The following is a 12418-nucleotide window of genomic DNA, read 5'->3' on the forward strand; positions in this document are numbered from 1 at the left end:
TGATATGCTATTTATGATGAAAATTAGGTCCCTTAGTTTTGTCCTTATATTATCTTTATAGTTTTAGCTTTAACATTTTGATCTTTGATCCATTTTGAGTTAGTTTTTGTGCACAGTGTGAACTATAGGTCCTGTTTCAGTTTTCCACTAATGGATATCCAGCTTTACAGGCTGTTTCTTCCCTATTGAATGGACTTTGACCTTTGTTGAAGATCAGCACCCTGTAGAGGGATGGATTTATTTCTGGGTTCTTAATTCTATTCCATTGATTTATGTGTCTGTCATTGAGCCAACACCAGGCTATTTTGATGACTATAGCTGAATAGCAAGTTTTGAGATTGGGAAATATGAGGCCTCTTACTTTGTTCCTCTTCAGTATTACTTTGGCTATTCAGGGCCTCTTTTCATATAAAGTTGGAGATCAGTTTTTCCATTTCATTAAAGAATGTTGTTGGGATTTGGATCAGGACTGCCTTATATTTATAGATTGCTTTGAGTAATATTGACATTTTTATAATGTTAAGTCTTCCAATCCATGAACATGGAATGTTTTTCATTTATGTAGGTGTCTTTTGGTCTCTTGCAGTAGTGTTTTATAGTTTTCCTTGTATAAGTCTTTTATGTCCCTGATTAGGTTTATTCCTATGTATTTTATTGTTTTGGGAGCTATCATAAGTGGTTTTGTTTTCTTGATTTCTTTTTCAGAGTTCTCTTTGTTTGTGTAGAGGAACCTAAATTATTTTTGTGTGTTGATCTTGTACCCTGACACTTTGCTGAATCCTTTTATTAGTTGCAGTAACTTTCTTGTGGAGTCTCTAGGCTTTTCTATGTATAGAATCATGTCATTTGCAAATAAGGATAGTTTTACTTCTTCCCTTTCCAATTTGGATACTTCTTACTTCCTTTTCTTGTCTTATTGCTCTAGCTAGGACTTCCAGTACAATTTTGGATAAGAGTGTGATAGAGGGTGTCCTTGCTTCATTCCCAGGCTCAAGGGGAATGCTGTCAATTTTTCTCCATTGAGAATGATGTTGGCTACTGGTATTGCCTGTTGTTGTTTGTTGTTGTTATGTGTCGTCGAGTCGGACCCGACTCATAGCGACCCCTCCTTGGGTTTCTGAGGCAGTATTGCTATGAAAGTAGGATTGCCCAACCTTCCTTCTGAGGAGTGGCTGGTGGGTTTGAACCACCAGCCTTCTGGTTAGCTGTCAAGTGCCTTAGGCACTATGCTACCAGAGCTCCCAACTGGTATTGCCTATGTGCCCTTAATTATGTTGAGGAATTTCCTTTCTGTTCCTATTTTGCTGAGAGTTTTTATCAGGAGAGGGTGTTGAATTTTATCAAATGCCTTTCCTGCATTGATTGAGATGGTCATATGATTCTTTTTCTTTGTTTACATTGATTGGTTTTCTAATATTGAACTGTCCTTGTATCCCTGATATGAATATCACTTGATCATGATGTATTATTGTTTTCAATATGTGGTTGAATTTTGTTGCCTAGAATTTTATCGAGAGTTTTTGCTTCTGTATGCATGAGGGATACTGGTCTGTAATTTTCTTTTTTAGTGCTGTCTTCACCTGACTTTGGGAGATCTGGTGACTTAGTGCCTAAGGTATTTGACTGTTAACCAGAAGGCTGATGGTTCAAACCCACCAGTTACTCCTCGGAAGGAAGATTGGGCTATCTACTTCCGTAGAGGCACTACCTTTGAAACCCAAGGCGGGGTCACTATGAGTTGTGATAGAATCGATGGCAGTGAGTTTAGGTTTTAGTTTTGGTTACCTGTCTTTGGTATCAGAGTTATTCAGGCTTCATAGAATGAATTTTCCATAGTCTGGAATAGTTTGAGTAGAATTGGTGTCAATTCTTCTCTGAATGTTTGGTAGAATTCGCCAGTGAAACCTTCTGGGCTGGGGCTCTTTTTTGTTGGGAGTTTTTTAAATGACATTTTTAATTTCTTCTTTTGTTATGAGTCTGTTCAGAGTTTCTACCTCTAATTGTATTATTTTGGTAGGTAGTGTGTTTCTAGAAATTTGTGCATTTCTTCTAGGTTTTTAAGTTTGTTGAAGTACAATTTTTTATGGTATTCTGTTATGACCCTTTTTATCTCAGTTGATACTGTTGTAATGCCACCCATTTCATTTCCCCAAAAATACTCTTATGAAATCAGGGTTAAATTTACTTGCCTCTCTCTCTCTCTCTTTTTTAATGGTTCCATATAATGACCTCTCTAAGCATCCATAATAATAATAGCACTGATTGAGATCATGTCTGGCTGAAGTGTCCTGCCTCAATGATACTTATTTTTTTAATTCAAAAAAGAAAATTGAGACTTAGCCGTGATTTAATAAACAACTATTTGTTCCCCCTAAGGGACAACTAGAAGGAGATCTGGTGGTGTAGTAGTTAAGGCATTTGGCTGCTAAGCAGAAGGTTGGTGGTTTGAACCCACCAGCCACTCCATGGAAGAAAGATTAGGCAGTCTGCTTCCATAAAGATTTACAAATCCAATGGGTCACTATGGAGTCAACTTAAAGGCAGTGAGTTTTGCTTAAGGGATAATGAAGGAGCTGTGGTGGCACTGTGGTTAAGCAATCAGGTAACTGAAAGGTTAGCAATTTGGACCAACCTGCTGCCTCATGGGATAAAGATGTGGCAGTCTGCTTTCATAAAAATTACAGCCTTGGAAACCCTGTGGGGCAGTTTTACATGTTTTGGTTGCAACAAGTCAGCATCAAATTAATGGCAATGGGTTTGGTATGGTTAAGGGACAACTTTTACTTCAGCTTATACAATGAGTTCATAGAAATTAAAAAACTATGTGCAAATAAATCCCTTTAGTCTGAAGCATTTCATAAGCTCTCTTTGGCCTTTTGCAGAATTGTTTATCATCTATGATTAATAAAAGGTAAACGTATGGGATCCTTTCTGAATATTTTAGAAAGTCTGAATATTTTACAGGGTCTTGATACTTAAGTTTGTGTCACTTACTTGACATAATAAGTCAGCAATGATTTATTTTTCACACTGACGAAATCAGGAAATAGTTTACACAGAAGTAGGAGCAATTTGCATTCTTTTTAAAGAACATTTAATGTTCAGAACTATTAAACATGAATAGTGAGAAGAAATATTGTTAATTTAGCCTTTTTAATAATAAAATAGAATCTCATTTGTTTGGAAGGGTTGATTTCTTTGGGGTAAGTAGATAACTAGAATATATTTTAAAGTTATTTTCCAGAGTAATTTTACAAAATAAATCTGATTTTTATGACGTAAGGAAATGCAGTCATTCCAGTTTTAGATGTTAAATCTAATACTGTGATATGAATTGGTTTCGCAAGTCTTGTTAACTGGATCAATTAGCTTTTCTGTGTTTGTTCCCATAATTGGTATGTAGCTATGAGATTTAATAAAGAAATGTGGAATTTACAATTTTGCATACTCTTTAGCACCATCCTCAGCATTATAGATCCTCTTCATTCTGTGAATTCACTGACACGTCGGTATGTCAGCTTTATTTCTCTTTCTCACCTTAAAGACCCATCCCTTAAAGAGACAGAAAACAGAAAAACAATTGAAAGAATCAGCAAGACTAGAAGTTGGTTCTTTGAAGGATTAATAATATTGACAAACCACTGGCAAATTTAACGAAGGAAAAGAAGAAATGAAATAGGTGATGTCACAACAGAGCCTACTGAAATAAAAAGGTTAATAACAGAATAGTATGAAGAACTGTTTACTACTCATCTCTCAGTTTGCCAAACTGTGATGGCTTGCATGTTGCTGTGATGCTGGAGACTATGCCACTGGTATTTAAATACCAGCAGGGTCACTGTGATACAGTTAATTACTTGGTGTGGCTTTTCTAACCAGTCTTTGTGACTCCCACCAGATTGCTAAGTGGGACCATGCAAGTAAGGTGTATGGAACTCTAAAGTGGGGACTGGTTAGTTTTGCCATTCTGCTAGGCTTAAAATGAGCCCTTCTAGAGTGAGATAGGGGGATCTTATTGCCATCAAGAGAGAAGAGCCAGAGGTGGAGTGGAGTGTGTCCTTGGACTCGAGAACCCTGCCCTGGACCTCCTTGGTAGAGAGATTGCAGAGATGTCTGGCAGAGAAAACTGGCAGAGACGACAGGCTAAGGAACCAAGAGACACAAAACAGAGAAGTAGGCTTGCTGGCCCATGGAGAGAGAAAGCTGGGTGCCTTTGGGCAGGAGGCTTGCTGGCAGAGTGGGGTGTACCTAGGTGTACCTATTGGCAGGACTAAAAGAGGTTTGTAACACTTGCCCGAGCGGGGCAAAGGCCAGGCAGAGAAACCAAGGGCCACAGAGGTATGCCCCAGGAAATAGCAGAGGGAAGACTATCTTGATCAAAGAATTGTATCTTGAGCATGTTCCTGAAGCTTAGTTGCAATCTGTTATTTCCCTAATAAATCCCATAATCATGAGTATTGTCTGTGAGTTCTGTGCAGCCATTACAATGAATTGTTGAATCTAGCAGAGAAGTAGAGAGTACCATGGCAGGGACAGCTGGTGTCAGAATTGGTAAAAAGTTTGGAGGGTGGCAGCATGCCTGGCCTCAAAGGAATCAGCCTTGGGCTGTTGATGGTGATTCTGTCTCCCTCTTGTGAAGTCAGAGGAGGTCAGAAGATGCCACTCCTATGCCCTTTTTGCAGTCACCCATGGTGGACAGGTTTCAATGAGGCTTCCAGACAAAGACAAATGAGGAAGAAGGACTTGGTTGTTCACTTCTGAAAAAAATTATCCTCTGAAAACGTTATGAATAGCAGTGAAACATTGTCTGACACAATGTCAGAAGATGAGCCCCTCAGGTTAGAAAGTACTCAACATATGACTGGGGAAAAGTTGCCTCCTCAAGGTACAGTTGACTTTAATGACATAGGTAATGTATGATCAAGAATGGATGGTATTGAAGGAAGAAATCCAAGCTTCACTGAAGGAATTGCCAAAAAAACAAGGTTCCAGGAATTGACAGAATACCCACTGAGATGTTTCAACAAATGGATGTAGTACTGGAGGCATTCACTTGTTTATGCCAAAAAATTTAGAAGACAACTGCCTGGCCAAATGACTGGAAGAGATTCAACTAGAGGTTAGACTTGTATTAACTTGTCTAAAGGGGAAGGCAGTATACAAGAAAGTGGAGGTCAGCAAAAAATGATCAAGGCAGTGGAAGATACAGGGAGGAGCACAACCAAGCTGAATACAATTAATACACAATCCTGCAATAACAGTAATAACGATAATTTATGAGTGGATACATAGATAGACTTTCAGTCTGAATGGGGTGGGGAGGAGAATGCATGCAGGTTTGACAAACTATCTCTACCTATGTATTTATATGTGCTACAAATGTATTCATGAATATTGTTGTTGTTGTTATGTGTCGTCAAGTTGGACCCAACTCATAGCAACCCTTCCTTGGGTTTCCAAGGCAGTATCACTACAGAAGTAGATTGCCTCATCTTCCTTCCGAGGAGTGGTTGGTGGGTTTGAACTGCCAGCCTTCTGGTTAGCAGTCAAGTGCCTTAGGCACTACAGTACCAGAGCTCCCATAATAGAGCATACAGGGGGCAAAGTTATGAAAATGTCTTAGTCACAGCCAAATATCTTGAGGGAATAAATCATTGGGCATGGAGGCTCAGGACTATAGTCTCAGGGGACACCATGGCCAATTGGCATAACATAGTTTACAAAGACAATGTTCTACATCCTACTTTGATGAGTAGCAACTAGGGCCTTACAAGCTCTAGGAGCTCTGGTAGCATAGTGCCTAAAGCACTTGACTGCTAACCAGAAGGCTGGCGGTTCAAACCTACCAGCCACTCCTCAGAAGGAAGGTTGGGCAATCTACTTCTGTAGTGATATCACCTCGGAAACCCAAGGAGGGGTCTCTATGAGTCAGGTCCGACTCGATGGCAAATAACAACAACAACAAGGTACAACTATTGGTGTCTCCCTGTCTGGAGCAAAGAAGTGTGAAGAAAATCAAAGACTCAATGAAACAATTAGTCCAAAGGACTAATGGACCAAGTGAACCTCAGTCTCCATGACCCTGAGACCAGAAGAAATAGAGAGTGCCCAGCTACCACTGCAGACTGTTCTGAAAGGGATCACAATAGGACGTCCTGGATAGAATAGGGGAAAATATGGAACACAATTCAAAAATCATAAAAAAAAAAGACCAGGCTTACTGTTCTGATGAAGACTGGTGGAACCTCTGACACCATGGTCCTTAGACAGCCTTCCAGCTAGGAAATGAATTTAACCCCATGACTCAACTGTCAATCAAATGGTAAGCAGGCTTGTAAAGTGAATAGTAATACCAGGAGGGTATGCACTCATTAATAAAATCAAGTGTATGAATTCAAGAGGACAGCAATGCCCCAGGGATAAAGCTACGAAGGCAAGAAGGGATGGAAGAAAAGGACAAAGGGAAGAAGAGGTGGGCACAAGGAGGAAGTGGGAAGAATGCTGTTACAGTGCAGGGATTGCAGTGAATGTCACAAAACGTAATGCATGTGAAGTGTTGAATGAAAACCAATTTGCTCTTCAAACTTTCACCCTCCCAAAATTAATTGATTAAAGTTATTTTCCAGAGTAATTACACAAAATAAATTTGATTCTTTTGACATAAGGTAATGTAGTCATGCCATTTTTACATGTTAAATCTAATTCTGTGATGTGAATTGGTTTTGCAGGTCTTGTTAATTGGATCAATTAGCTGTTGTGTGTCCGTTGCTGCAACTGGATATGTAGCTCTGAAATTAAATAAAGAAATGTGGGATTCACAATCTTCTGTACTCTTTGGCATCACCCTCACCATTATAGATCCTCTTCATTCTGTGAATTCACTGAAAACTATCGGTATGTCAGATTTATTTCTCTTTTTTACTTAAAGACCCATCCCAGTCATGGTTGCCTCCTTTTCTTTTTTCCTAGCACCTTCCATTCCTTCTATTTCTGTTTCTGTGCAATAGCGTCATTTTTATGTGCCACATTAAGTTATATTTTGTGCTTGCTTTTCCAGGTGTTTCCAAAATGTTTATTAATACTGTTAGAGGAGAATCATTGATCATGTGTAGCATCACATTCATTGTCATTGGATTTTTTCGGGCCACCACAATTCACATTAACATATTTGAGGGTAGGAGCATTTTTTCCTGGATATTTTCTAAAATCATTTTTATATGGTACATTTTAATTCACATTGGATTACAATATATTCATGATATTCTTACTGCTTTCCCTATATTTTACCCTTGGATCAATTAAAAAAATAACACATCAGGTAGAACCTTCTCTTCCCTTTCATATCTAAGGAAAATAATTACCATGTGTGTGCTTCCTTGAATATTAGAGAAAAAGAACTTTAAAAAAATTGTATCTTTTCCAACATGTGTGAGTGCACACTAAGATTTACACAGAATTGTGCCAGCTAGCTCATACTTCTTTCTTGGATCAATCTGGATTTAAATGAGTGGATGTTAAGAACTAGTTTTCTCTGGGATTAGAGTCTGAGAGAGGAAAGCAAAATGGTTCAAGCAGTGCTGGAGAGTCAGGCCCTAGAAGTGGCAATAGACAGATTCATGGGGTTAAAGTTCAGTGGAATATGAAGCATGCTGTTTTACTAGATTTCCAGATGTGGTACTGTTGTTGTTGTTGTTATTTGCCGTCGAGTTGGCCCCGACTCATAGCGACCCCTCCTTGTGTTTCCGAGGCAGTATCACTACAGAAGTAGGATTTCCCAGCCTTCCTTCCGAGGAGTGGCTGGTGGGTTTGAACCGCCAGCCTTCTGGTTAGCAGTCAAGTGCCTTACTAGTAGTGAAGAAAGGGTGGAGGGAACACAGTATGAAGGGGGGGAAATGTATCCTCCTGATATATTAACGTGATAGTTGCAGGTGGAGAGAGAGATTAAAACAACAAAGTATTGACAGATGAAGAGGGGTTTATAGGTCTGCAATATTTTTTCTATGTGGAAGCTATGGGCATTTTGAGTGGTGCAATCTTTGTTATTTTAGGACTATAGTTGGCATTGCTTGATACTTTCCTACTCAGTGCAGCTAGTGCCCCCAGTTCTTGTGACAACCAAAATTTTCTCTCTCTATTTCCCAAATGCTCTCCTGGAATAGGGACATGGTTCACAAACTGCCTGCAGGTTGGCAGGGACCTTGGGCATGATTTGCTTAGTCCTATCATAATTTATAGGAGCTCTGGTAGCATAGTGGCTAAAGCACTTGACTGCTAACCAGAAGGCTGGCGGTTCAAACCCACCAGCCACTCCTCGGAAGGAAGGTTGGGCAATCCTACTTCCGTAGTGATACTGCCTCGGAAACCCAAGGAGGGGTCGCTATGAGTCGGGGCCGACTCGATGGCACATAACAACAACGACAACAATCATAATTTATAAAAGTGTTGAATTTGGATATCTTTTGGTTAGACATTTACTCTCCAGTTTGTCACCAGCTTTTGACATTGATGCTCCCTGTCATTCTCCTGAGGGCATTTGAGACTGCTGACCTGGCTAAGCAAACTCCAAGCTGCAAACCGTAAGGAAAATATACCCTAAGAGAGCCTATTTTGCCAGGCTTTCACTGGAAATTCCTTTAACTGAAGAACAAGGTTCCCACTCAAAATCTTAAGAACAAACAAAAGTTCACAGACCCAAACACCATCAATGAAAGAACAAAAATTATAACACCATCTTTTGTTTCTCATTTTCTTTTTCTAGACTTAGATGCACTCCTGACTCTCTCCTTGCAAATTTTTGGAGGCATAATATGTGGATATCTTTGTGCAAGAATCATTCAGTTTATACTGATTGACCTTTTAAGCAATACATTGAGTAATGTCATCCTCTGCTTTTCAATGGTGTACATGACTTTCTACATTGGTAAGGCAGAAACAGATATATATATATATATATATATATATATATATATATACACACACATTTCTATCCTTGAAGTGAAAATAAATCTTTATTTTATGTCTTGCTCCAGGTGCTTTTTCCCAACAACTTCTACCCTTTTGTAGCCTTTCTGTCTTTCTGCCACTTCTGGCTCTTTCCTGATCTCTCTTAACACCCCCTTCATTTTATCTCCATGTCCCTTTCCCTTTGCACTCCTCTTCTGTGTAATTATTCTCTTATTCTTCTTGATTCCATACTTTGACCATACATTGAACCCCTGAGTCCCCTGGAAGAGGTATTGACTCTGAGCTGATTCTTGCTCTGACCCTTAGTTCCTGTATGTACGACGAGAAAGTTGGGAAAGATGCTCCTGAGGTCTTTTCTAGGTCAATAGTCTTTAATTCAATGGGTACTGTTCTGGTAACCTAGTGCCACTCTGACAAGAAATATACCACAAATGGGTGGCCTCAACAAAAAGGAATTTATTCTTACGATTTGGAGGCTTTAAGTCCAAGTTCAAAGTGCCAGGCTCTAGGGGCTGGGTGAAAGCCCCTCAACCTTGGGGTCCAGCTCTGCCTCCCGCTCCCAGCCCACTGGAGCTAGAGGCGTTTCTTCACTCAGACAGTTGCTGGCTGCTGAGGCTGAGAACCCCCCAAGGCTGACAAGTAAAAAGGCACAGTCCCGATGTTACCAAACCACATGGCAGGCCATTAACTTTTAGTCCATCGTAAGTCCCAAGGTCGGCAGAGCATAGCAGGCTGCTGAGCAACAACACGGCTACATGCAGGGTCCAAGCGTGCCATAGGCTAGAGACCATTCCCAAGGCTTCTCTTTATATACAGGAAGCAGACCATATCCCAAAAGCTACTCAGCTGCTTGTGGTAGATCCCACCATGGAGTTGACTGCCAGTCTCATCATGGAGAATAACTACCACCAGCTGCCCAGCCACTCAACCAGGCCCAGCCAAGTTGACACAAAAACATAACCACCACAGGTACCAAAAGGAAAGGACTGTAGAAATGGTGGCCCTTGCCTGAGGCTAGAAGGCAACAGAGGAGAGGGAGAAATCCAGTATGTATAAGTGATGTCTGGAAGAGAAGCAGGATGGTGAGATAGTTGTAGGAGGCAGAGTGCCAGCAGTGGTGGACCTACAGCAATCATTCCCTAATTTAATTCAGGGAAATTGGAAACTAAAATGTCTACTGGCTTAACTGAAGTCACAAGTCTCCAAGGGCCATAATAAAGCAAACCAAACCAAACACCCTGCTGTCAAGTCAGATCCGACTCATAATAACCATGGTTAAACTGTAAAATTTGAGTTTTGCTCTCCCATAGGGAAGCAACTTCTGTCCACTGAAAGACTCCATATATGAAGAGGTTAATTATTCCTGTTTCCAACTCCAGTTACTTAAACCTTGCCTCCTGTACAGATAAATTGCCATCTGGGTATTGCTCACTACCCTGAATAAGGAAAATTAGAGAAAAATTCACTCAAGCCTCATTTCCTTCAATACTGGAATTATACTCTATAAGGTGACACCAATTTTTAAATACAGTGATTTAGTGATTTCTTCATAGTAGTAGATGTTATCTCTAAATAGTGACTATTATTGAAAAAGATGATGATGAGCTTTAAAATCTCGTAACACTAATTATTGTTGTTGTTGTTATTTGCCCTCAAGTCAGACCCGACTCATAGCAACCCCTCCTTGGGTTTCCAAGGCAGTATCCCTACAGAAGTAGATTGCCCAACCTTCTTTTCGAGGAGTGGCTGGTGGGTTTGAACCCCCAGTCTTCTGGTTAACAGTCAAGTGCCTCAGGCACTATGCTCCCAGAGCTCCCAACACTAATTATAGAAAATTAGAAATAATGTTTTGAGAGCTAGTTTCCATATCATTATAGTTCCTGGTACAGCTGCTTTTAATATCACTGGTTATTTATGTTAAATTCAGTCAAATAAGTGTATAAAAAGATGCCCAAAGTGAACTTAAGTACCTAGATAAGCCAAAAGAATAATAAAGATCCTCTTCATATTAGTAAGCAGTATTAAGTTACTGCAGCAAAGTGAATAGAAGTAATAGCATAATGATGATTCATTGCCTACTATGTGCCAGGAAGTTTTGTTGTTATTTAATCCTCACAAGTATATGATGCATTATCATTTTGCCCTCATTTTATCGATGTAGGGATGCTAGGGCAGAGTGGGAGCTAACATTCCCAAAGCAACCCACTCTACCTGACTCTATATCTTTGCCATTCCCATCTTGAATGTTCTTTCCCTTCATTGTTGTGTGATGTTTAAAACACAATATTTGAGAAATCTCTACAGTCTAGGGCCATTGGTATTTGTGGTATCTGAATATTCTTTATAGTTGGTTTTCCTGACTCAGATGACATTCACACATTTGTTTAGAGCCCCATAGATGACAATGTATATCCGATAAGGAGTTCCTGGCTGGTGGAAATTGTAAATATGTTTGGCTGGCTAACCAACAGGTTGGAAGTTTCGGTCTACTACAGATACCTTGGAAGAAGGGGTCTGCTTCCCAAAACTCAGCCATTGAAAACTCTCTGGAGCACAGTTCTACTCCGACACACATGAGGTCTCCACGAGTCAGAACTGACTTGATAACAAATGGTTTTCATATCAGTTAAAGAGAAACAGGTTTTAGCGACTGCATTGCCAAAGAAGGACTGAACTGGGACCACAGCCCCCAGAACATACAGTAGAGATATCCTTGAGGGTTGTTAAGCTTCTTTTTCCATTAGCCATATCCTCAGTGGTGGTCTGGTGGCATAATGCCTAAGGCATTTGACTGCTAACCAGAAGGCTGGCGGTTCAAATGCACCAGCCACTCCTCAGAAGGAAGATTGGGCAATCTACTTCCATAGTGATACTGCCTCAGAAACCCAAGGAGGGTCGCTATGAGTCAGATCTGACTCAACAGCAGTGAGTTTTTTTTTTTTTTTTTTTCTAGTGATGCAGAAATTTGTAAACTACTGCCCATGGGCCAAATCTGGTTGCATTTGTACAGCCCACAAAGATTTTTTTTTTCCCTGAACATTTTATTGTGGTTTGGGTGAAAGTTTACAGAGCAAATTAGTTTCCCATTCAATAGTTTGTACATGTTTTGTTTCGTGACATTAGCTGCAATCCCCTCAATATTACAGCACTGTTTCCACTTCCTCCCTGGGTTCCCATTTCCATCCACCCGTCTTTCTTGCCCCTTCTTGCTTTCTGAACTTTGTTTTTGGCCATATGCTGCCCTTTTGCTCTCCTATCGTTGACTGTTCTGAGGAGCACATTCCTCACGGGTGTTAGTTCACTTAAGAATGGTTTTTATGAGGAGGCGGGGCAAGATGGCGGACTAGGCAGAAGGATTGCACAGACCCTCTTTAACAAAGAAAAGAGAAACCAATTAACACAGACACAGAAGATAATCTTGGACCCCTGAGCCTTGAAGGAAAGGATGCAGATT

The 12418-nt window shown here is 40.2% G+C and overlaps 1 protein-coding gene across 1 annotated transcript in view; it reads left to right on the forward strand.

Moving 5' to 3' along the window:
* The window catches only part of SLC9C2 (solute carrier family 9 member C2 (putative)), a 132460-nt gene that overhangs the window by 16786 nt on the left and 103256 nt on the right, over positions 1–12418 (forward strand). Inside the window, exons 4-6 of the mRNA XM_007947130.1 lie at positions 6729–6894; positions 7058–7174; positions 8759–8920. Of these exons, the coding sequence (XP_007945321.1) occupies positions 6729–6894; positions 7058–7174; positions 8759–8920 (445 nt within the window). The remainder of the gene's footprint in view (positions 1–6728; positions 6895–7057; positions 7175–8758; positions 8921–12418) is intronic.

The sequence above is a fragment of the Orycteropus afer genome, unplaced genomic scaffold, assembly GCF_000298275.1.
Source record: "Orycteropus afer afer isolate SDZICR_OR568_19922 unplaced genomic scaffold, OryAfe1.0 scaffold00175, whole genome shotgun sequence".
In the NCBI taxonomy this organism is placed as follows: domain Eukaryota; kingdom Metazoa; phylum Chordata; class Mammalia; order Tubulidentata; family Orycteropodidae; genus Orycteropus; species Orycteropus afer.